The sequence below is a fragment of the Oryx dammah genome, unplaced genomic scaffold (assembly GCF_014754425.2).
Source record: "Oryx dammah isolate SB20612 unplaced genomic scaffold, SCBI_Odam_1.1 HiC_scaffold_10, whole genome shotgun sequence".
Lineage (NCBI taxonomy): Eukaryota > Metazoa > Chordata > Mammalia > Artiodactyla > Bovidae > Oryx > Oryx dammah.
In genome coordinates this window covers 36618965-36642293 of record NW_024070194.1, presented here as the reverse complement: position 1 = coordinate 36642293, position 23329 = coordinate 36618965, and the positions used below count along the sequence as shown (strand labels likewise).

At 48.6% G+C, this 23329-nt stretch overlaps 1 protein-coding gene and 1 non-coding gene across 4 annotated transcripts in view; one reads left to right on the top strand and one right to left on the bottom strand.

Annotated features, from left to right (window-relative positions):
* The window catches only part of DIP2C (disco interacting protein 2 homolog C), a 148132-nt gene extending 137135 nt beyond the window's left edge, over window positions 1–10997 (top strand). For 2 of the 3 annotated variants that reach the window (XM_040247951.1, XM_040247950.1), the window contains exons 34-38: window positions 450–524; window positions 2142–2316; window positions 4269–4392; window positions 7070–9811; window positions 9907–10997. In XM_040247951.1, coding sequence (XP_040103885.1) covers window positions 450–524; window positions 2142–2316; window positions 4269–4392; window positions 7070–7322 — 627 coding nt within the window. In that variant the 3' untranslated portion in view covers window positions 7323–9811; window positions 9907–10997. The remainder of the gene's footprint in view (window positions 1–449; window positions 525–2141; window positions 2317–4268; window positions 4393–7069; window positions 9812–9906) is intronic. The other variant, XM_040247949.1, reaches the window with a different exon arrangement.
* On the bottom strand, window positions 3382–3448 carry LOC120869656. The gene has a single exon (XR_005722621.1). It is a non-coding gene; the product is annotated as a small nucleolar RNA SNORD31 (small nucleolar RNA).
* Window positions 10998–23329: the final 12332 nt, after the last annotated feature.

The window sequence follows — 23329 nt, the reverse complement described above, 5'->3', positions numbered from 1 at the left end:
AGCTAAACGTCCATTAAGAAGGAGGTGCTCAGTATCAATGTTGTGCTATTGTCAGCCAACAGGCAAAATGGGCGGTGTGGCAGAGGAGGGGCAGCGCCGCAGGGGCGTTGTCCGCTTGGTGCGGCAGACGCTCTGGTGGGACTACTGCCTCTTCCGGACACCACAAAGCAGCTCCGCTAGTTCTACTTTGCAAGCATCAAGCTTGTTAAATTATATCATCTGTCATGTTTCTGTTCAAAGTCTCACTTTTAGGATCATTTTAACACAGGATCTTTTATTGTAAATAATTACAATGAAATGTCATTGATTTGCTGTCATTATGTGGTACTGTGGTATGCCATTTTGATTTAAAGCCATTCACTTTCTAAACCATTTTAATAGGGAAAACATGCACTTGGCATGAAGCATCTGCCTGTCTGCCACTAACAAGACTGTTGCTTCCTACATAGATACTTCCAGGGGTGCGGATCATCATTGCCAATCCAGAAACGAAAGGACCCTTGGGAGACTCACACCTGGGCGAGGTGAGAAGTGGGATGGGTGTCAGTGAAGGTTCAGGATTATGAAGTGGTGTTTACTTAGCGAGCATCACATTTCTCTCCAAAACGGTTAGCAAAGAGGAAACTTCCTGTGTGGGGGCAGAGTTTCCTTGTTTTTCAGCTCTCCATTTGAGTTCCATGTGCCTGCTTCACAGCAGAGAAGTCTTTCATCAGGAACATGATAGAGAATGTGCAGAGGGAATCTTGCCAAACCCAGAATCATAGCAGCACCAACAACCATGGCAGGCAGACTGGGGACTCGACAGGTGTTTGTCTGGGTCAGAAAGTCACTTTTACTCCCTTGTATTGACGATGCAACCTACCCAGTGACTCCCCACCCACCCTGTGCCCTGCACACTGCTGGCTGCATGCAGCCGCAGGAGACCCTTCCTGGCTGCTGTCCTGAAACTCGCCCTGCTTGCTGGCCAGGAGCGCCCCTCTGCCCTTCCCGTCCACCTCACTCCCTGATTAACTTGCTTCTAACACTTCTGCCTCCCCGTTTTCCTCTCCAAGGCCAGGCCACAGTGACCGTGACCTGCCCACAAGGACACTCCTGTAGGTGCCACCCACCCTGTGGTCAGCTGCCTCTCTTCTTCTAACCTGTCCTGGTCACACACAAAACACTGCCGTTGACGGCACCTTTAACTCGCCCACCAGCCCCGCCTCTCTCTCGGGCACCATGCCACACACATGTATGTGTACACAGGGAGGGAGTGGTGTTGAGGCCTGAGTCTCAGCCACCATCACCCCCAGACCCTTTTCCTTCTTGAGCAGTTTATTGGCCCCCACTCATCTCTCTCCATGTGAAGATCAAAATTGAGATGATGAAATGCTATATGGACCTTATTTAAGAATTTCCTTTAAATGCACATCTAAGAATGAAAATTAAATGTGATGCCTGCCATCTCTGGCCCCTGCTGTCCTCACAGGGCGCGGCCTCTCAGAGCTGAGCTCTGGGCCAAGGGGCGGAGACCCCTGCACCCTGGTGTTGTGCTGGGAACCTGTCTGACAGGTTCTCTTCCCCTCACTTGCTGGAGACCCTCATGCCTGGGCGGCTGCCTGGTTTGCCCTGGCAGGTGTGGCTGAGGGCTGCTGGCCAGACCCTTTGTCCCTGACTCAAATAACCATTTCCCAAGATACAACGTGCAGGCATTTTTATCCTCCATTTTTTGTTGTTACAATGCCTTTCCCTTCTAGAGTTTTTGTGTTGTTATTTTATTACAATATATTCCCCAAAGTATACAAGCCAGAAAGCTTTTTAACATTTTTCCAGCTTGCTTTTTGGAAACAATCAGTACATTTGAATAAATATAAGGAAACTCTTACAACCTCATTCATTTGATATTTATTTCAAAAGCCCTTGGTTCATCTCCTTAAACAGGATTCTCCGAGATGATGGCTTGGGGGTTTGCTCAGCCACGAGTGTGCTGCCATGTTTTCATTTCAGCAGACTTTGTGGTATCTGTGTCTCCCTGGAAACAAGCCGTCCTGTTTTTTGCAGGCCAGGGACAGACGGAATACAATCCATTGAATTGTAAAAGTAGTTTCTGCCTTGGACATCATGTCAAGTTAACTTATGCAGTCCATTTTGCTTCCTTACAGATCTGGGTTCACAGTGCCCACAATGCCAGTGGTTACTTCACTATTTATGGAGATGAATCCCTCCAGTCAGATCACTTCAACTCAAGATTAAGCTTTGGAGACACACAGACAGTCTGGGCACGAACAGGCTACTTGGGATTCCTACGGAGAACTGAACTCACTGATGCAAATGGAGGTGAGAGTTCCCAATAGGAGGCAGGAAGTCCTCAGACACCGAAAACTCGTGTGGGTGTGGGATCCCCATCCCAGGAGAGCATGCGTGCTTGCTGCAGGCAGCCTGGAGACAGCCAAGGGTGAGAGAGCCAGGGTGGGGCGAGAGAGAGCCCAGGGTGAGAGAGCCTGCTCAGGCTGTGCGCGTCAGCCGCTGAGGATGCATGTCCCATGCTCTGTCCTCCTCTGTGAGCTAGGAACACGTGTGAAATCAGGGCAGGGGCCGGGGGCTGTCTTGTCTATGACAAGTGCCTGTAAGTGCAGCTCATTGGCTTGTCACCAACTGTGGTGCTGCCAGCCCCACCCAGGATCCCCTGAAGCTGCATTGTTCTCTTCTGGGCGGGAGCACTGGCCTCCAGTACTCTCGCCCTGCCAGGCACCCTCAGGGAACAGTAGCTCAGAGGCCTAGCGCTGGGTGTGGGCATGACACAGAACCCACATGTAGGAGCCTGTCTGCTCTTCATGTTGCTGATCCTGGAGTCCTCTCTCCCCTCCTGAAAATAGAGGCAGGAGTTGGGTGTTACTCCGGGGCGGGGGGCCTGAGGTTTCTTGTGAGATCAGTGAGATCAGAGATCAGTGAGACTTCCAACCCACCTGCCTGGTAGGAGGCGTGCCAACCAGGCCAGACCAGCAAGAATGCAGAGGAAAAGTACAGAAATATTCTGGTGGTGTATTTTCTTTTATTTTTTTAAGGTTTAAAAAACAAAACATTTATTTAGGAAGGCTGAAATGATTGTATGCTAATTTGAAACAGGTAAGTTGTGTAAGAATGTTCCATATTTTATATCCTCCAAGGGTTGGATTCCATTTTGTGTGCTGTATTCTTTCTTCAGACCTTCTAACTTCAGACTGGTGTTAAGCAGGAGCATGGCTCGCTCCTTTCCTTGGGAGCCCAACCTCTTCACCCTCACAGAGGGCAGGCACGTCTGTGCAGGCTGTGGAGTCTCAGCACAGACACATTATAAGGCTGGCAGCTGGTCCACACAGTGTCCTGTTGGCTGTGAAGCCCACTCAGCTTCTCACTGCAGGCACAAGCTCAGAAAACACCTTCCCATCACAGGGATCAGATGGGCGGCATTGATCTCGTCGCTGCCTGGCACTGTATTTGCAGTTTGGGGAAGTCATAGACTGTTTCACTGGAGGTTGCCCTCTGGGATTCCTTGAGGAACTAAGCTTAACAACACCCAGACCTCAGCACTGGTTCTGCCTGTGGAGTCCGTGGGCTGGGAGGGTGGGAGGCCCCAGCAGCTGTGGTCAGAAGTCAGCAAGTGATTGCCTCCGTCTTGTCTGCCTTAGCCTGGAGATGGAGAAGATTTATTTTCTGGTATTGCACGTGTCAGTCACTTCTCATAAACTCACTCTGATGCACTCAGAACCCTAAAGATGAAAGAGGTCTCCTTGTTTTTAAGGAAAGATGGACTGCATGTTGTCATTATCCCAAGGTTTACACAACTGACAAGAATAACTTTACCAGTCACATGAACTAAGGGGATCTTTGTTTATGAACATTCTCGGAAACTCAGCTTTCTTTCCCACTCAGACATGTAGTGAGTTGAACCCTCGTGTGATGGAACCACAGGGAGCTTGGTGTTGCTTTGGCTGTGCTGGGTCCTCTCATGTGACTCTACTGCATCTCAGGCAGTGCTGCTGAGGGGTGTATGTGGAGGCTGCCCCTTCAGCGAAGGGACCGTGCAGGCATGCGGCCAGCCACGTGGCCACACAGCCCCCACCCCCCACCGCCACACCTCATCCCTGAGCACCTTGGGCTGCAGTTTCCCTTAGAAGGGAAACCAGACCCTTGCTCAGGGGTCTTTCTTGTACCTTTCTTCCATGTTCAGGGGTAGCGCTCGTTTTTATTCTTTAAGAGACTCAAGCAGTTTTGCAATGAAGCTCACATAGTGTCCATTCCCCACGCAGAGCGCCATGATGCCCTCTATGTGGTAGGGGCCCTGGACGAGGCCATGGAGCTGCGCGGCATGAGGTATCACCCGATAGACATCGAGACCTCAGTCATCAGAGCCCACAAGAGCGTCACAGAATGGTGAGGAGCGGGCAGGCAGCCCGAGGGCCAGGATGAACCCAAACCTCTAACGAGCACCCCTGGTGCGGTTGGTGCTTTTCCTAAGGGTGATGGACAGATGTCTGGGGGGTATTTCCAAGGAGCCGATTATTTGGTTTTTGTTATGGAAAGTGTGATGTAGGGTGAAACACTGTCCACAGGGAGCCTGAACCCAGTGAGCCCTGTGGGAAGGCCTCAGCTCCAGGAGAGGCCATGCTTGCCAGCCTCATAGGGACATCAGTGACAGGTCACCCATCCCACCACTTGGAGGTGGCCTTGGAGGCCACGCCATGCCCACCCTGGCCACTGGGTGGCTGTAACTTGCACGTGTCAGTCACTTCTCATAAACTCACCCTGATGCACTCAGAACCCTAAAGATGAAAGAGGTCTCCCTGTTTTTAAGAAAAGATGGACTGCATATGTCATTATCCCAAGGTTTACACAACTGACAAGAATAACTTTACCAGTCACATGAACTCAGGGGATCTTTGTTTATGAATATTCTCGGAAACTCAGCTTTCTTTCCCACTCAGACATGTAGTGATAAGAGAGTTGAACCCTCGTGTGATGGAGCCACAGGGAGCTTGGTGTTGCTCTGGCTGTGCTGGGCCCTCTCATGTGACTCTACTGCGTCTCAGGCAGTGCTGCTGAGGGGTGTATGTGGAGGCTGCCCCTTCAGCGAAGGGACTGTGCCTGGAAGCAGCAGCACCAACCACTCCTCAGGGCCTTCACGTGGCACTTGAGCAAGGACAGTGGCTTCAGCACCACTGGCCACTGTTCCTCTCACCCCCCTGGTTTCCTGAAGGGTGGAGGCCTGAGGGGGCCTGTCTGCAAGCTCAGGGCAGGAGCCCCCAGGGAGGTTCCTTCTGAAACCTCTGGGGGGCAGATGGGTTGGCCCGCGAGTGTCGGCTGCCTCATGTCAGCTCACGCAGGCTGGTGTTCTCGGCCACACGCTGCACCGCCAGAGGGCTTGGCAGACAGAAGGGGCGAGTGGACGGCAGAGCTTCCTCCCCACTCAGTGCTGTGTTTCAGAGCGAGCAGCAACAAGCCCGTCTGAGCACAAGTCCTCCACCTCTAAAGCTGCCTGTCCACTCTCGTGTGAAGGCAGGAGCCCCAGAAAGGTGTCTGCCAGAAACAGTAGGGATCTGCCTCAGTTTGCACTGAGGAGTAAGTAGCCATCTCAGCCTTCTGTTTTTGTATTTTTTAAGAAAATAATTTCAAGTGGCTTGTATTGCCTCCCTCACATATTTTCTGTCTAGTTGAAAAGGTGCCATTTCCACTGGGAAGTGTGTGGCCAGGGTTCCCCTGTGGGTTTCTCTTGCCTGTTCTGAGCGTCACTTAGATGCCGTGAAGCTTGCTCCTTTCTCTACTCTCAGAGGCACCAAGAGGGAAGGAGCAGCAGGCTCGGTTGCGAGGGGCTTCTCTCCTCAGAGTGCGAGCAGCACCACTGCTCTGCTGTCACCCCCTTCCCCAGGCCTGTGGCCCCCCCAGGCAGCCCCATCAGTCACTTGGTGCAGAGAAGGGAGGGTGTGAGGCTGGGTCACATCTGTGACTCCCTCACTGAGCACGGCCCAGCCACCCTCAGCCACTGTGGCCCCAGGCGGGCTCCAGCAGCCTCCTGCTGCCCCCTGCAGTGAACTGTGGGATCCACACTGACTCTGATGCTGTACCCTCAATGCCAGATGTCAGGATAAAACCGTCCCCAGCGTGGCCACGAGCAGTCACGTGACTCACAGACGTGCAGTTCTCTCGAGCAGCTCCCTCGGGGTGACGCTCGTCACAGAGCCAGCCCCGGGAGTCTCCAGTGTCCCTCTTCCATTTTAATGTGATCATTGGCCATACTAAGCAAAATACACATTTTTTGTTAACAAGCATACCCTATGCTTTTAGGAAACAGTGATGACTTTCCCCAGACACTTCCTGCCTCACAGCTGAGACAGAACATTCTCTGTATCTGACTCCAGCAACCACTGCAGGCCCCAGAGCTTGACCCTGCTCTCCACGGGGCTCCGGTGTGCTAAGGTTCTTAAACATTCATGTTTTAAAAGCCCTACTTCCTGACGTCAAGATGGCCTAAAGTGTAAAACATTGGACTTAGTTAGGCTTTTACAAACTGGGCAGACAGGATACTGTGGTTGGTCCTCCTGAAAGATCCAAGTAAGACACTTCTGGATGGAGCTCTGGCGTCCCCAGGAACTCACCCACCTGAATCAGGTCCCCTGTGTTGCCCTCACCCAGTTCCTGAGACAGAATCTGTCAGTGCGCCCCAGGTCTGTAGTCGAGCTCTGAGGTACCTGACCCAGCATGGTGGCTCATCTGCTCTCGTGCACACGTGTTCACCCCCTGGGGACAGAGGCAGGTCAGGACTAGCCCTAGCGCCCACTGTCCCAGCTCAGCAACAGTCCCGCCGACTGCACTGCAGGCTTCCCAAGTGCCTTTGGGGATGGGCTGCACCTTTGGGCCTTGTGTGGAATCAGGGAAGGTGGAGGTGGGCTGCCACCCTGAGAGCAGGTTAGTAAGAGGTGTGGACGCATGGAGTGTCAGAGCTGCTCTGGAACCTGCAGACCGGAGAAGGCTCAGTGCCCAGCAGGAACCCAGTGGGGCATCCAGACAGAATGGAGTCGCTCCAATTGTACAGTGATGCTTTTTTTTCTTCCAGTGCCGTGTTCACCTGGACAAACTTGCTGGTGGTTGTGGTTGAGCTCGATGGGTCTGAGCAGGAAGCCCTGGACCTGGTCCCCCTGGTGACCAACGTGGTCCTGGAGGAGCACTACCTGGTGGTGGGGGTGGTGGTGGTGGTGGACATCGGTGTCATCCCCATCAACTCCCGGGGCGAGAAGCAACGCATGCACCTGCGTGATGGCTTCCTGGCCGACCAGCTGGACCCCATCTACGTGGCCTACAACATGTAGACGCCACGTAGCGCCCCTTCCACGTGGCCTACAGCATGTAGACGCCGGGGCCCGCATCTACGTGGCCTACAGGATGTAGACGCTGGGGCCCCCATTTATGTGGCCTACAATATGTAGACGCCACATAGTGTCCCATCTACGTGGCCTACAACATGTAGATGCCTGGGTCCCCCATCTACGTGGCCTACAATGTGTAGATGCCACAGAGTGTCTCATCTACATGACCTACAACTTGTAGACGCTCACGTAGTGTCTCACCTACGTGGGCTACAACATGTAGACACCCGGGGCCCCCATCTACATGGTCTGCAACATGTAGACACCCACGTAGTGTCTCATCTATGTGGGCTACAACATGTAGACACCTGGGGCCCCCATCTACGTGGTCTGCAACATGTAGACACCCACGTAGTGTCTCATCTACGTGGCCTACAACATGTAGACTCCTGGGGCCCCCGGTTCAGTGTCACAAGTGTGGGCACCAGGGCACCTTCCCCAGCAGAGCCTCACCATGCGGTGGGGAGACTTCCCACACGTCCTGGTCGCACAGGGATGAGACGTGAATGTGAAGTTTGCTCACAAGGACTTTGCGTTAACTGCCTTTAGTTTGTTGGAAAAGCCCATTTCAAGAACTTTCTTTTCTTTTTTTTTAATTATTGAATAATAAGTGCTTTCTTCGTAAATGTGGTATTTTGTTAAGCCAAAATAGCAATTAAAAAAAATATTCTGCCCTCCAGATGGGTTCTTTTAAACAATTCATGTAGTGTGACAAAGAATTGTTTTCTCTGTTTTAATGTGTCATGAAATCTTAATGCCATGGACCTGCTACTGATTTAAGCCATTGCTGGAGCCCATCGTTTTAGGACAATGTGTCAAGGTACGAGAAAGCCTTCCAAATAGCACCTTCCAATTAGATTTTAGCCGCTTTCTTTGTCAGAAACGTACTCAAGAAACAGACTGATGATCGGCCCTCCAAGTTATCATAGAATGAGAGGAAATTATAAATAAGGTGTATTTCGGCAATTACCTTGCAGATATCTTTGTACTAAACTAAAAAGATAAAATAAGTTAACTCCATATGTAATTATGTACAAAACGTTTAATTTATTTTGATCTCTTTAGAAGTATAACAGAGAAAACATTCAAGAATATTAAAGTCTTGTAATGTTTGCTAATATAAAAAGTGTTGTATTATCTTGCGTGGATAGCATCACAACAGATATATATATATATGAAATATAAGTTCACTAAGAACAAAGGGAATTTTAAAGTTTAAAACACAGAACCTGTCACTTGCATGGTGTCCCCTCCGCTGCACTGTAGATAGACTCTCGCCGTTGCTGGTGTGAGCAACCAGACGGCCTGCAGCCCAGAGCTTCTATTCTGGAGCCAGAGACCAGCTGTGGGGCCAGCGCCTCGGAGGTGGTGGACTGGAGCCGGGTGTGCACTTTCCCTCTGCCGCGGGGTCATGACGGACTGTCGGTGCCACGTGCCCACCGCAGCGCGTGGCCTGGGGAGCAGCTGGCCCACTGCACACGCTCCCTCGGCTACAAGAATTCATTGCACAGTGTTTTCATCATTTTGTTTGTCACCTTTTTTTGGTCCTTGGTATGAAAAGGAATGTCGTTCTGTGGTCATTGGCAGCGGGTTGCGCTGACTCCCTCAGCGGCTTTAAGGGAGGAGACTCACTAGGAGGTCATGCACGGAGCTGCCCCAGCTGTGCTGGCTGGAGTGGGAGGCCCCCAGCCCCGTCGTCGCTCCTGCTGCAAGGACATGCTTCTGATTTCCGTCTCTTGCTGCTGCCGCCGCCTCATGCACCTTGAAACTTTGAAAGCCCCTCGCACACTCCTGGATTGAACCAGCTTGTCGGCATCCAGCCAAGAAGAGGTACCAGCTTCCGAGTGAGATCCCCTCCATGATTGCCCCAGTGTGCCCGAGGTTCCTGTGCAGGGTCTGCCTGGTTCAGAGAGTTGCCGGCGAGACTGAGACCCTCTCTGTGTGGTGGTCTCACCTGCCTTGCTCTGTGCACTAGCACTGAGCCCTTTGCCACAAGAGAGTTTTGTTTGACTTCGGAGATCCAAGGCTAATTGCTGTTAGAATTTTAAGTGGCATTTTAAAAAAATTTGTCTGCATGTGGGGTTTCTTCCATCTCCACAAGTTATTTGATTTTTAAAATATTTTTATTTCATTGCTGTGTATGAGTATTTCGCCACATGCTTCAGATAAACATTCCCAGTCTTCTGCTTCCCAAGGGGGACCCCACCACACACACACAAGATACATGCCCACTGTGTGGAAGGTAGGGGGGACCCCACCACACATACAGAAGATACACGCCCACTGTGTGAAAGGGCCCGGGGGGACCCCAACACACACACACGATACTCACCCACTGTGTAGAAGTGTAGGGGGGACCCCACCACACACACATCCACCGTGTGGAAGGGTAGGGTGGACCCCACCACACACAGAAGGTACACACCCACCATGTGGAAGAGCCGGGGGGCACCCCACTCCACACACACGCACTGTGTTGAAGGGTAGGGGGACCCCCAACACACACAGAAGATAACACACCCACCAGGTGGAAGGGCCAGGGGGGATCCCACCACACACACAGAAGACACATGGCCACCATGTGGAAGGGTACAGGGGTGACCCCACCACAGAGGACACATACACCCACAGTGTGGAAGGGTGGGGGAGGCCCACCACACACAGAGGACACACACCCGCCCTGTGGAAGGGCGGGAGGGGGCAGTTTCGGGTCAGACACTGATGAGGAAGCAGGACTTAAGGCCCAGCGAGGGGGTGTGAGGTTGCTGGTGCCCTCGTGAGGCCTCAGTCCTGCTGCCTGTGCCAGCAGTGAGGGCCAAGGGCTCAGGGCTGGGATCCAGGTTCTGTTGTGCAAGAAAAAGGGAATGAGACTCTCAGTACCACCCACTTAGCAATAAAGGAGGATCGTTCTGTACTGTTAATGGAAACTGTGCTGGGACGAGTCGTTCATGAGAATATAGCCAGTGTTTGTCTTGTGACCTTGTGCTTTTGAAGTCAGACAAAACTGTGTGGTCAACTTGCACAAAGGAGGGTACACAGCGACCACCAAGACTCAGACCAACCAACAGGGCGGCTTCCTCATGGTGCTTGTTTGTTATATCTATCTAACCCTGCTTGACACTTTCCCCAAGGGAAATGGTCCCTTGATAGTCAGATGCTAGCAGCGTTGCTTCATAGTGTGGTGACTGGTTAGAGAGATTCATGTGCTCAGCCAATCACGGTTCCAAACAAAATTTTTATGTGCAAAGGACAGCAACCTTCTCGTATGTTAAACCACCAGTAAGCTTTGTACATCTGTGATAACGCCTGTTTTATATTCAAATGAACAAATAAAAGCTTTTATTTTTGTTGCTCTGAAAATAGCAGTTTCTTAATTGGTCCCCTGGAGAGCTGGGCCAGCTTCCATACCAGGAAGGAAGTGACTCCTACCAGGAATGGATCCCACTCTGTTTACATAATTTGTTGCATTATTTATCAGTACAGATAATCATACTTTGAACAATGTTTAAATTTTGATGTGGGCATTTATTGCTAAAAAATTCCTATGGCAACAAATGTTTTGTGAAATGTTTTTTTTAATTCTTTTAAATATATCTAAATATATTTGTTCACATTTTCTCCAAGTGTACAGATTATTGGTAACCTTGAGGGACAAGGAGTGTGAGTCTGTGTGCACAAACTCTGCTGCTCCTTGGCCAGGACCGAGGTCTCACTGACGATTCCAACCCAAATTATCTTTGTGTTTCTTTTGTCTTTGTCTCTTGGAAAGTGGTAGTGGGTTAACTGACTTCCAGCCTAATGGTTATGAAAAGATAAGACCACCAGGCTTCACCGAGTGCCTTTGTGTTAGAATTCCCCTAGAACCAGGACCATCTGCTAATTGGGGGTGTGGAAGTCAGTGGCTGGTATAGACCACCTGTTTGGGTGACTGGGCATTGCCAAGAGATCTGCCCGGAGTGCGCGTGCTTCGGGCAACACGTGATGTGTGCACGTGTAGAGTTCCTTCTGCTGCCTTGTTCCATGCCCTCCAGCATTGTGCTGAGGCCAGGGGACACAGGCAGGAGTTTGGTTGATAGGTCGATCATAATTCTGGGTCTTACTGTCCTTGTTGATGTCTTGGTGGCCTGAGTCAGGTGGTCTGGCCATGCGGAGGGACGCAGTGTCACTCCTTCCGAGGAAGGAGGTTCCATTCCCTCCACACCAGGTCCTCTGTGACTCACTCCCCTGCTCAGCAGAGCCTGCCCGGTGCTGACCGCTGGGCCGGTGTCTATCTTCCACCATCCCTGGTGGCCGGTGCCTGGTCCCCGAGCGGCATCTTCCCGTCCCTGGTGGCCGGTGCCTGGTCCCTGAGCAGCATCTTCCCGTCGTGACCACTCTGGCTCCCCTCCAGTGGGTCCTTCCACTCATCTCTGCTGTCTTCTCGATTTTAAGGTTAATCGTGAACAAAGTGTTGGCAGCACCAAGGTCAGTGTGAGATTTGGGTGGGCCTTGCTGCCTCGGGACAGCCGGTGTCAGCTCCTCAGGCTGGGATAGATGCCCCCCTCCCTTCCTGCTCCTCACCCCTCCACCCTGCATGTCGCTGTCACTCCCTGACTTCATCATTCATGGGGGGAAGAGTTGGGGACCCTCCTAGGGCTGGGGCAGAAGGCCAGCAGGTGGGCAGGCAGGGGTCTGGCTCTGAGCACAGTCGGGCGGGAAAGCCTCTCCTCCAGCCCCTCACTTGGCGCCATGTGGGAGAGTGCAGGGCCCACCTGGGCTGTCGGGCTCTGGGGACAGGCTGACCTGCAGAAACGCAAAGGTGCAGTGGAAATGGAAGACAAGACAGTGGGCACGGGGGGCTGAGCCTGGCCTCAGCTCCCTTGCCACTTTGTTTCCATGTTGGTATGGATCCTGGGGGGACAGAGGCAAGTGTTCTCTGCAGGTGCAACCCCCTCTTGCCACAGGAGGCATTCAGGAGGTGCAGGGGAGCAGCCCTAGGGCCGAGGTCAGCAAGCTCGATGCCTCCCTTCTCTGCTGACCGTCAGGAGGACAAAGACAGCATTGGGACCCACACTTTGGTGAAGCCCAGGTCAGAGCAGAGGTGAGGGTAACCTAGCAAGAGCCGTCCCCTCACAGCTTTCCCACGGATGCTTTCCAAAGGACTGGATATAACCCACACGTCTTGTTGAGTCACCCCTGGTGAGTCCCTGCACTGGAAGTGGAGGATGGCCCTGCCATGTGTCCCCCTCCACCACCCTCCCCAAGAGAGGACAGGGGCAACCTGTCCTGACCACTGTCCAGGGAGCCTCCCCGCAGGTCAGGTGGCAGCGGAGGCATCTGAGGCCGAGAACCAGTGTGGATCCTTGAAGATGGGTGCTCTGATTGTGAAGCTGCTCCAGCTCCAGAGGGCAACGCGGCGTGGAGGGCGGGGTCACCTGCACGATGGGGGCAGTGGTGCGTCACCAGCCCAAGTTCCTGGAGGTCCAAGTGGACTGCGAGGTGTCGGCTGGTCTCAGCGGGGTTTAGGGATGCTTTAGGAACCATTGGTAGCTAGTGGGCACTTGCACCGATGGATGACAGCACGTTGAGTGTGTTGTGTCCCAGCCACAGTCCTGTGAGGCTTCAACTAGGCCACTGCCAGCCTAGAAGATAGGGTGACACGTGTGTCTGATGGGCCAGCCAGCTTTGGTCTGAACTCCTCCGTCCTGACGTAAGTGCAGCCCTCTCGTCGCTGGGCAAGGACCTGGCCCCACCGCACTTGACTTGTGACATGAGTACAGAAACACAGGCTTCAACCTTTCTCCCATCATGAATACTATTCTGTGGATTCTTTTCAAGTATAAATGTGATATTAGCTTCTGGTCCCTACACAGATAGATGGTAGCTGGATTTGGCCAGGTTTGGGATTGCAGTTTGCTGATTGCTGTTGTAAGACACACAAGTAGGAAGGCAAACTTTTGAGAATTAACTGCTGATTCTGGTTTTCCTTTCAAAAGCAATTAGTTTCTGAGTCTAATAGTTTGGGCTCTAAATGTTTTAATTTGTGAGCTTCTGTCTCTTTCACTTTTTTGGTCAGTAAATATTTGAGCACCAACCACGGGTCCTTGCTGGGATGAAAAGGCAGAGTAGTCCCCCTCCTTTGAGTCCATGTCCAGCAAGGACTGCAAGGCCTGAGCTGACTTATGACTCCAACTCAGAGACTGATGGTCAGTCTTGGTTCTGCCAGGGCAGGAGGTCACATAAACTCTTCTGTCTCCATGAAGAAGGGCTGAGGCCAGACAGTCTCGTTTCCCTACACTCGCTGTTCCTCAGGTTTGACCTCTAACCAGACAAATGGCCAGCGGCTGCTGCTGATCATAACTGACCAGCTCCATCCAGGGCTGCACGGAGAAAGGGCTCTTGTTGCTCAGAGTGAACGGGGTTGGGGGGGCGGCAGGACGACCTCCGGACAACCGCATGTGTGCGGGCACGTGGGGCAGCTTCTGCTGATGCTCCACCCTTTGTGGAGTAGGAGCTGGGGTGTCTGATGTCCTGCATTGAACAACAGGGGAGTCCCCAAAATGTCAAGATTCTTTTTGAACAGCCAAGTTCAGAATTTTCTTCTTCAGTGCCTGATTGATCATCTGTCAGCAGAGGTTGACACATCTGCTGTTAGTTTCTAACTCAGATGTTCAGGATATAAGGAGAAACACTTGAGAAGCTGTTTACAGAGACCCTACATCCTTTGTAATGTGAACAGTTAAGCCCTCTACTTTGTCTGTTTAAGTTCAGTCAGTTCAGTTGCTCTGTCATGTCCAACTCTTTGAGACCCAGACCTCCCTGTCCATCACCAACTCCTGGAGCTTACTCAGACTCATGTCCATCAACTTGTTGATGCTATCCAGCCATCTTACCCTCTATCGTCCCCTTCTCTTCCCGCCTTCAGTCTTTCCCAGCATCAGGGTCTTTTCCAGTGAGTCAGTTCTTCACATCAGGTGGCCAAAATACTGGAGTTTGAGCTTCAGCATCAGTCCTTCCAATGAATATCCAGGACTGATTTCCTTTAGGATTACCTGGTTAGATCTCCTTGAAGTCCAAGGGACTCTCAAGAGTCTTCTCCAACTCCACAGTCCAAAAGCATCAATGCTTCGGTGCTCAGCTTTCTTTATAGTCCAACTCTCACATCTATACATCACTACTGGAAAAACTATAGCTTTGACTATACGGACCTTTGTCAGCAAAGTGATGTCTCTGCTTTTTAATATGCTGTCTAGGTTGGTCATAGCTTTTCTTCTAAGAAGCCAAAGGTCTTTTAATTTCGTGGCTGTCCATAGAGATTTTGGAGTCCAGGAAAATAAAATCTGTCACTGTTTCCACTTTTTCCCCATCTGTTTGCCATGAAGTGATGGGACTGGATGCCATGATCTTAGTTTTCTGAATGTTGAGTTTTAAACCAGCTTTTTCACTCTCCTCTTTCACCCTCATTGAGGCTCTTTAGTTCCTCTTCGCTTTCTGCAATTAAAGTGGTATGATATGCATATCTGAGATTGTTGATATTTCTACCAGCAGTCTTGATTCCAGCCTGTGATTCATCCAGCCTGGCATTTCACATGATGTACTTTGCATATAAGTTAAATAAGCAGGGTGACAATATACAGCCATGTCTTATGCCTTTCCAATGTTGAAACAGTCAAGTTGTTCCATGTAAGGTTCTAACTGTTGCTTCTAGACCCACATACAGGTTTCTCAGGAGACAGGTAAGGTGGTCTAGTATTCCCATCTCTTTAAGAATTTTCCACGGTTTATTGTGATCCACACAGTCAAAGGCTTTAGTGTAATCAGTGAAACAGAAATAGATGTTTTCTTAAAATTCCTTTGCCTTTTCTATGATCCAGTGGATGTTGGCAATTTGATCTCTGGTTCTTCTGCCTTTTCTAAATCCAGCTTGTACATCTGCAAGTTCTCAGTTCACATACTGCTAAAGTCTAGCTTGAAGGATTTTGAGCATGTGCATAAACTAGCTTACTTTTTAAAAAATCTCTGTTATTGTACAGTCTCAAACAGAATTCTCTGGGGGGAAGGTGGTGGGGAAGAGAAGTATAGCATAGGTGAGTCAGAGGGCTAGGACTTTGGTTCACTCCTGGTTTCACTTCCATGTGTTTCACACCCCAAAGCTTTGGACTATGGTTACTGACTGGAGGAACCTTTCCAGGAGACCAAGAAGTACCTTCGTGCATCAAGATAGCAACCATTGCTGCAGCTAGAGGAACTGGTCATAATTACTAATCAGACCAGAGGGAAAGGACTGATTTTCAAAGAAAAGTTCACTGTGGGACCTAAGCTGGATGGTTAAAAGAGAAAGGAAAAAAAAAAAAGGTGTAAACAGGTAGGGGCTTGGAGACAGCTGTCACTCCCAGAGCAGCAGGCAGGGTTTTAGAACAGAGATAAATGATACATAGATGGACAGACTTGGAAAGGTAGCTTCCACACAGATAAGGAGCTGAAATGCTGGTTGCCCTGACAGCTGCTTCCCCAAGGGGACAGTCAGCATAAGGACTGAGACATAATTTGTATGTGGAACCTTCTGCCGGGTGAACTTCCTCTTCCACTGGTCTGTCCTTCCCTCATCCTTTCTTCTGAGCCCTTCTTAATTACGGATTTTCTCTGTTCAGACCCAAGCTCAGGGCAGCCGAGGGTAAGAACCAGGAGCAGAGCAGAGGCAGCTCCTCACCCACAGGCCAGAAGAGGAGCCCCCGACACAACCAGGTGAGGAGCCCCCCACCCAGTGAGGGGTGTCACAACCACTGTCCAAGAAGGTGCTGTGGTCTGAGGGAAGGCTCTGTGGGATTCTTGGGCAGTGCTTAAGACTGTTTTCTGCTTCTGAACAACCTACCTCAAACTCCTGTAAAATTGAAAATAAAATGTTTGGAAGTGATTTATTTATAAGAAGAATTCCTACACTTTGCTCTAAAGATCTACAGCAGAATAAAGCTGAACACGGGTCACAAGATGTAAACCGGAGGCAGACAAATGGAGACAGTGTGGTCCACGTCTTCAGCTCTGGGAGCAGAACTCAGCAGCTATAATTACAGTTTCACCGTTCTTAGTTTTTATGATCCATCGTTCTTTAGTTTTTAAAATGGATTAGAAAAGAGTGGGTTATTCCTTTTTTTTTTTTTTCCAACAAAGGATGTGTAAAATAATTTGTTTTGTTTAAATCGAACCTTGCCTACTGCCTGTGACCTTACTCACTGAACAAGCCTCGGTCAGAGGAAAGCTCGGTCTAAAGCGATTACAGAATCACTTCATCTGCCATTCTGAGCCATCACCCCTTGTCTTCTGCAGTCACTGCGCTGGTTTCCCTCTAGATGTTCAGTTGTGCCACCCCTCAGTCCTGCTTCCTCTCTGATGGCTTCCTTAACCATGTCAGATCTCTCTCATTGCTTGAAAAAAATTGTTCTGTAACCTTTCACCTTGCAGACCTCTTAGGCAAGAATTTTGTTTTTCTTCTATAAGTTTTTTTTCCTGGTCTTAAAAGTGACAGTTATAGTAAAAATATGAAGGAAACAAATTCATGTTTGATTCTCGGAATGCCTTACTTTTCCAGCAACTCCTACTCACCTTTCATGTCTCAGCTTACATACAGGTTTTCACGAGAAACACTGGGCTGGAAGAAGCCCAAGCTGGAATCAAGATTGCCGGGAGAAATATCAATAACCTCATATATGCAGATGACACCACCCTTATGGCAGAAAGTGAAGAGGAACTAAAAAGCCTCTTGATGAAAGTGAAAGAGGAGAGTGAAAAAGTTGGCTTAAAGCTCTACATTCAGAAAACGAAGATCATGGCATCCGGTCCCATCACTTCATGGGAAATAGATGGGGAAACAGTGGAAACAGTGTTAGACTTTATTTTTGGGGGCTCCAAAATCACTGCAGATGGTGACTGCAGCCATGAAATTAAGAGACACTTACTCCTTGGAAGAAAAGTTATGACCAACCTAGATAGCATATTCAAAAGCAGAGACAGTACTTTGTCGACTAAGGTCCATCTAGTCAAGGCTATGGTTTTTCCTGTGGTCATGTATAGATGTGAGAGTTGGACTGTGAAGAGGGCTGAGCGCTGAAGAATTGATGCTTTTGAACTGTGGTGTTGGAGAAGACTCTTGAGAGTCCCTTGGACTGCAAGGAGATCAACCCTGGGATTTCTTTGGAAGGAATGATGCTAAAGCTGAAGCTCCAGTACTTTGGCCACCTCATGCCAAGAGTTGACTCATTGGAAAAGACTTTGATGCTGGGAGGGATTGGGGGCAGGAGAAGAAGGGGACGACAGAGGATGAGATGGCTGGATGGCATCACCGGCTCAATGGACATGAGTCTGAGTGAACTCCGGGAGTTGGTGATGGACAGGGAGGCCTGGCGTGCTGCGATTCATGGGGTCACAAAGAGTTGGACACGACTGAAAGACTGAACTGAACTGAACTGACTGGTTTCCCCTCTTGTCATAGCTTTCTCAGTATCCTGTAGCCCTTTATTTTTTCTTCATTGCACCCAACTCTGGGTTATAATTAAAGCTGCACTTACTTTGACGATGCCCTCACTAGAGTATAAGCTACATAGAGACTGGAAGCATGTTATGCTGTTTATCATGCATTTGACATCCAACACAAGTGCTGAATGAATGTCTACACTGTGTCTGCTAGAAAGTTGCTTTAGCAATATGTCCCTTCACTTACACTGTTTCCTCTTCCTGGAGGGTAGGGGTTATTTCTTACTATTGCAGGATTTTATTAGACCAGAGACCATCTTCATGGGGCTGTGGAAAAGCATGTATGATACCATGAACCTGGTTCCTGAATTGAAGCAGCCCTGGGTCTCGACTTTCTCTCCAGTGTGAGGTTGAGGAGTTAGATAAAGGTTTTCCAACTGCCCTATATAGCCAAAAGCATCCTTAGGACACCTTTGCAGGGCTGCCTAATTGAAATGTCAGTTTAGAGGTTTGCTGACTTGAAGATTTCTAAGCTTTCAAAATTCAGACTGAAAAACTAAGAACCTACCATTAAAAGAGGTCAAGTTCTGGTGAAAACTGATGGATTCTCATCAACACCTAAGTATCAAGCAGGCCCTCTAATATACATTTGCTCAGTGAATACTGACAACTGATCAGGTGCTGACAGGGGCACTTAACTTGGTGACACAAAGCTCTTGTTTTTAGCTTGCTCTGTCCAGCGTGGGTAGTCATCAGCCACAGGAGAATGAAACATGGCTGGTCCAAATGGAGATTTGCTGAAAGCATGAAACACACGCTGCATTTTGAAGACAGTATAAACAAGAATGTAAAATACCTCATTGTCATACAAGGTAAATTTTGAAGTATTCTGGACATACTAGGTTCGTCGTTGTTTAGTCACTAAGTCACGTCCAACTCTTTGCAACCCCGTGGACTGTATATAGCACTCGAGGCTCCTTGTCTTAATATCTGTTACTGGATAGTATTTAATGATTTAATATTTAGTAGTAATATCTAATAATAAGTTACTTCAGTCGCTCAGTCACATCCAACTCTACGACCCCATGGACTGCAGCACGCCAGGCCTCCGTCCATCACCAACTCCTAGAGCTTGTTCAAACTCATGTCCATTGAGTCCAGTGATGCCATCCAACCATCTTATCCTCTGTCATCCCCTCTCCTCCTGCCTTCAGTCTTTCCCAGCATCAGAGTCTTTTCCAGTGAGTCAGGTGGCCAAAGTATTGGAGCTTCAGCTTCAACATCAGTCCTTCCAATGAATATCCAGGACTGACTTGATTGAGGATTGATTGGTTTGATCTCATTGCAGTCCAAGGAACTCTCAAGAGTCTTCTCCAACACCACAGTTCAAAAGCATCAACTCTTCAGTGCTCAGCTTTCTTTATAGTCCAACTCTCATGTCCACACATGACTACTAGAAAAATCATAGGTTTGATTAGACAGACGTTTGTCAGCAAAGTAATGTCTGCTTTTTAATAGGCTGTCTAGATTGGTCATAGCTTTTCTTCCAAGGAGCAAATGTCTTTTAGTTTCATAGTTACAGTCACCATTTGCAGTGATTATGGAGCCCAAGAAAGTGAAGTCTGTCACTGTTTCCATTTTTTCCCCACCTATTTGCCATGAAGTGATGGGACTGGATGCCATGATCTTAGTTTTTACAGTTTTGAGTTTTAAGCCAGTTTTTTTTTTTACTCTCCCCTTTCACTTTCATCAAGAGGCTCTTTAGTTTTTCTTCTCTTTCTGCCATAAGGATGGTGTCATCTGCATATCTGAGGTTATTGATATTTCTTCCAGCAGTCTTCATTCCAGCTGTGCTTCACCCAGCCCAGCATTTTGCATGATATACTCTGCATAGAAGTTAAATAAACAGAGTGACAGTATACAGCCTTGACCTACTCTTTTCCAGTTTGGAACCAGTCTGTTGTTTGATGTCCAGTTCTAACTGTTGCTTCTTAATCTGCATAGAAATTTCTCAGGAGGCAGGTAAGGTGGTCTGGAATTCCCATCTCTTGAAGAATTTTGTTGTGATCCACACAGTCAAAGGCTTTGGCATAGTCAGTAAAGCAGAAGTAGATGTTTCTCTGGAAGTGGTGCTTTTACTGTGATCCAGTGGATGTTGGCAATGTGATCTCTGGTTCCTCTGCCTTTTCTAAATACAGCTTGAACGTCTGGAAGTTCACAGTTCATGTACTGTTGAAGCCTGTCTTGGAGAATTTTGAACATTACTTTGTTAGTGTGTGAGATGAGTGCGATTATGCAGTAGTTTGAACATTCTTTGGCATTGCTTTTCTTTGGGATTGGAATGAAAACTGACCTTTTCCAGTCCTGTGGTCACTGCTGAGTTTCCCAAATTAGCTAACATATTGAGTGCAGCACTTTCACAGCATCATCTTTTAGGATTTGAAATAGCTCAGCTGGAATTCCATCACCTCCACTAACTTTATTCATAGTGATGCTTCCTAAAGGCCCGCTTGACTTTGTATTCCAGGATGTCTGGCTCTAGGTGATAATCACACCATCAAGGTTATCTGGGTCATTAAGGTCTTTTTGATATAGTTCCTCTGTGTATTCTTGGCACTTCTTGTTACGATCTTCTGTTTCTGTTAGGTCTATACCATTTCTGTCCTTTATTGAGCCCATCTTTGCATGAAATGTTCCCTTGGTATCTCTAATTTTCTTGAAGAGATCTCTAATCATTCTCAGTCTTTTGTTTTCCTCTATTTCTTTTGCATTGATCATTGAGGAAGGCTTTCTTTCTCCTTTGCTATTCTTTGGAATTCTGCATTCAGATGGGTATATCTTGCCTTTTCTCCTTTGTCTTTAGCTTCTTTTCTTTTCTCAGCTATTTGTGAGGCCTCCTCAGATAACCATTTGGCCTTTTTGCATTTCTTTTTCTTGGGGATGGTCTTGATCACTGCCTCCTGTACAGTGTCACAAAGCTTTCGCCATAGTTCTTCAGGCGCTCCATCAGATCTAATCCCTTGAATCTATTTGTCACTTCCACTGTGTAATTGTATGGGATTTGATTTAGGTCAGACCTGAATAGTCTAGTGGTTTTCCCTACTTGCTTCAATTTAAGTCTGAATTTGGCAATAATGAGTTCATGATCTGTGCCACAGTCAGCCCCCAGTCTTGTTTTTGCTGACTTTATAGAGCTTCTCTTATCTTCAGCTTCTGAGAATATAATCAGTCTGATTTTGGTATTGACCATGTGGTGATGTCCACATGTAGAGTCTTTTTTGTGTTGTTGGAAGAGGGTGTTTGCTATGACTGGTGCGTTCTCTTGGCAAAACACTGTTATGTTAGCCTTTGCCCTGCTTCATTTTGCACTCCAAGGCCCAAGTTGCCTGTTATCCCAGATATCTCTTGACTTCCAGTTTTTGCATTCCAGTCCCCTATGATGAAAAGGACATCTTTTGGGGGTGTTAGGTCTAGAAGGTCTTGTAGGTCTTCATAGAACTGATCAACTTCAGCTTCTTCAGCATTATTGGTTGGGGCATAGACTTGGATTACTGTGATATTGAATGGTTTGCCTTGGAAACGAACAGAGATCATTCTGTCATTTTTGAGAATGCATCCAAGTACTGCATTTTGGATGCTTAAATTGACTATGAGGGCTACTCCATTTCTTCTAAAGGAATTTGTGCCCACGGTAGTAGATATAATGGTCATCTGAGTTAAATTCACCCATTCCAGTCCATTTGAGTTCACTGATTCCTAAAATGTCAATATTCACTCTTGCTATTTCCTTTTTGACCACTTCCAATTTACCTTGATTCATGGACCTAACATTCCAGGTTCCTATGCGGTATTGTTCTTTACACCATCAGACTTTACTTCCATCACCAGTCACATCCACAACTAGATGCTATTTTTGCTTTGGCTCCAACTCTTCATTCTTTCTGGAGTTATTTCTCCATTGATCTCCAGTAGCATATTGGGCACCTACCGACCTGGGGAGTTCATCTTTCACTGTCCTATCTTTTTGCCTTTTCATCCTGTTCATGGGGTTCTCAAGGCAAGAGTACTGAAGTGGTTTGCCATTGCCTTCTCCAGTGGACCACGTTTTGTCAGAACTCTCCTTCATGACCCATCCATCTTGGGTGGCCCTACACTGCATGACTCATAGTTTCATTGAGTTACACAAGGCTGTGGTCCATGTGATCAGTTTGATTAGTTTTCTGTGATGGTGGTTTTCATTCTGTCTGCCCTCTGATGGAGGATAAAACCTTATAGAAGTTTCCTGATGGGAGAGACTGAGTGTAGGGTAAACTGGGCCTTGTTCTGATGAGTGAGGCCATGCTCAGTAAATCTTCAGTCCAATTTTCTGTTGATAATCTATGATAGTTTTCTGTTGCCAAACTATGGTAGTGGTAATGAAGGTAATGGTGACCTCCTTCAAAAGGTCTTGTGCAAGCACTATTGTATTCAGTTGCCCCTGACCCTGCAGCAGGCCACCTCCAACCCATATCTCCACCGGAGCCTCCTTGACACTCATGGGAAAGTCTTGGTCAGTCTCTCTTGGGGTCACTGCTCCTTTCTTCTGGGTCCTGGTGCACACAAAGTTTTATTTGTGCCCTCCAAGGGTCTGTTTCCCCAGTCCTGTGGATGTTCTGTAATCAAATCCCACTGGCCTCCAAAGTCAGATTCCCTGGGGGTTCTCAGTCCCTTTGTCAGATCCCCAGGTTGCGAAATCTGTTGTGTGTCCTATAACTTTCTTAACAATGCGAAAATTTCTTTGGTATAATTTTTCTGCAGTTTCTGGGTCGTCTGCTCAGCAGCTTTATGGTGGGGCTAATGGCAATCTCCTCTAAGAGGGCTTGTGTTGCATGCTCCATGACCCTGGTCTGCTGCAGCCAGAGCCCTGTCCCCAGGGCAGGCCACTGCTGACCCATGCCTCTGCAGGAGACAAACACTCAGAGGCAGGTCTGGCTGGCTGTGGGGTCTCTGGGTCCTGGTGCACACAAGGTTTTGTTTGAGCCCTCTGAGCCTCTCTGGCAGGTATGGGTTTGATCCTAAATGCAATTTTGCCCCTCCTACTGTCTTGTTGGGGCTTCTCCTTTGCCCTTGCTGTGGGATATCCTTGCCCTTGCTGTGGGATATCTTTTTTTGGTGGGATCCAACATTCTCCTGTCGATGGTTCAACAGCAAGTTGCAGTTTTGGAGTTAAGAACTTGCCTCTCAGGTGTCATCTGTGGCCAAAATGGCAGAATGCCCAGCTCCACCCACCCCAGATGGTCTAAGTCAGACTCTGCACTTTAACTAGACCCCCAGTTTATGTGTGTGCACTTGGACGTTTGAGAGCCTCTGATCTAAATCAGTGACAGGACTCTTGCTACCGATTCTATTCTTGGCTTGCCTAATCCTGCTGGATCCAGGATTGTTAGTCTGAGGGACCTGGATCCTTCTAGGGGTGGAAGTCTAAGGATGGGCCCTAGGACTCTGTAAGATACTGGGACCTTCTG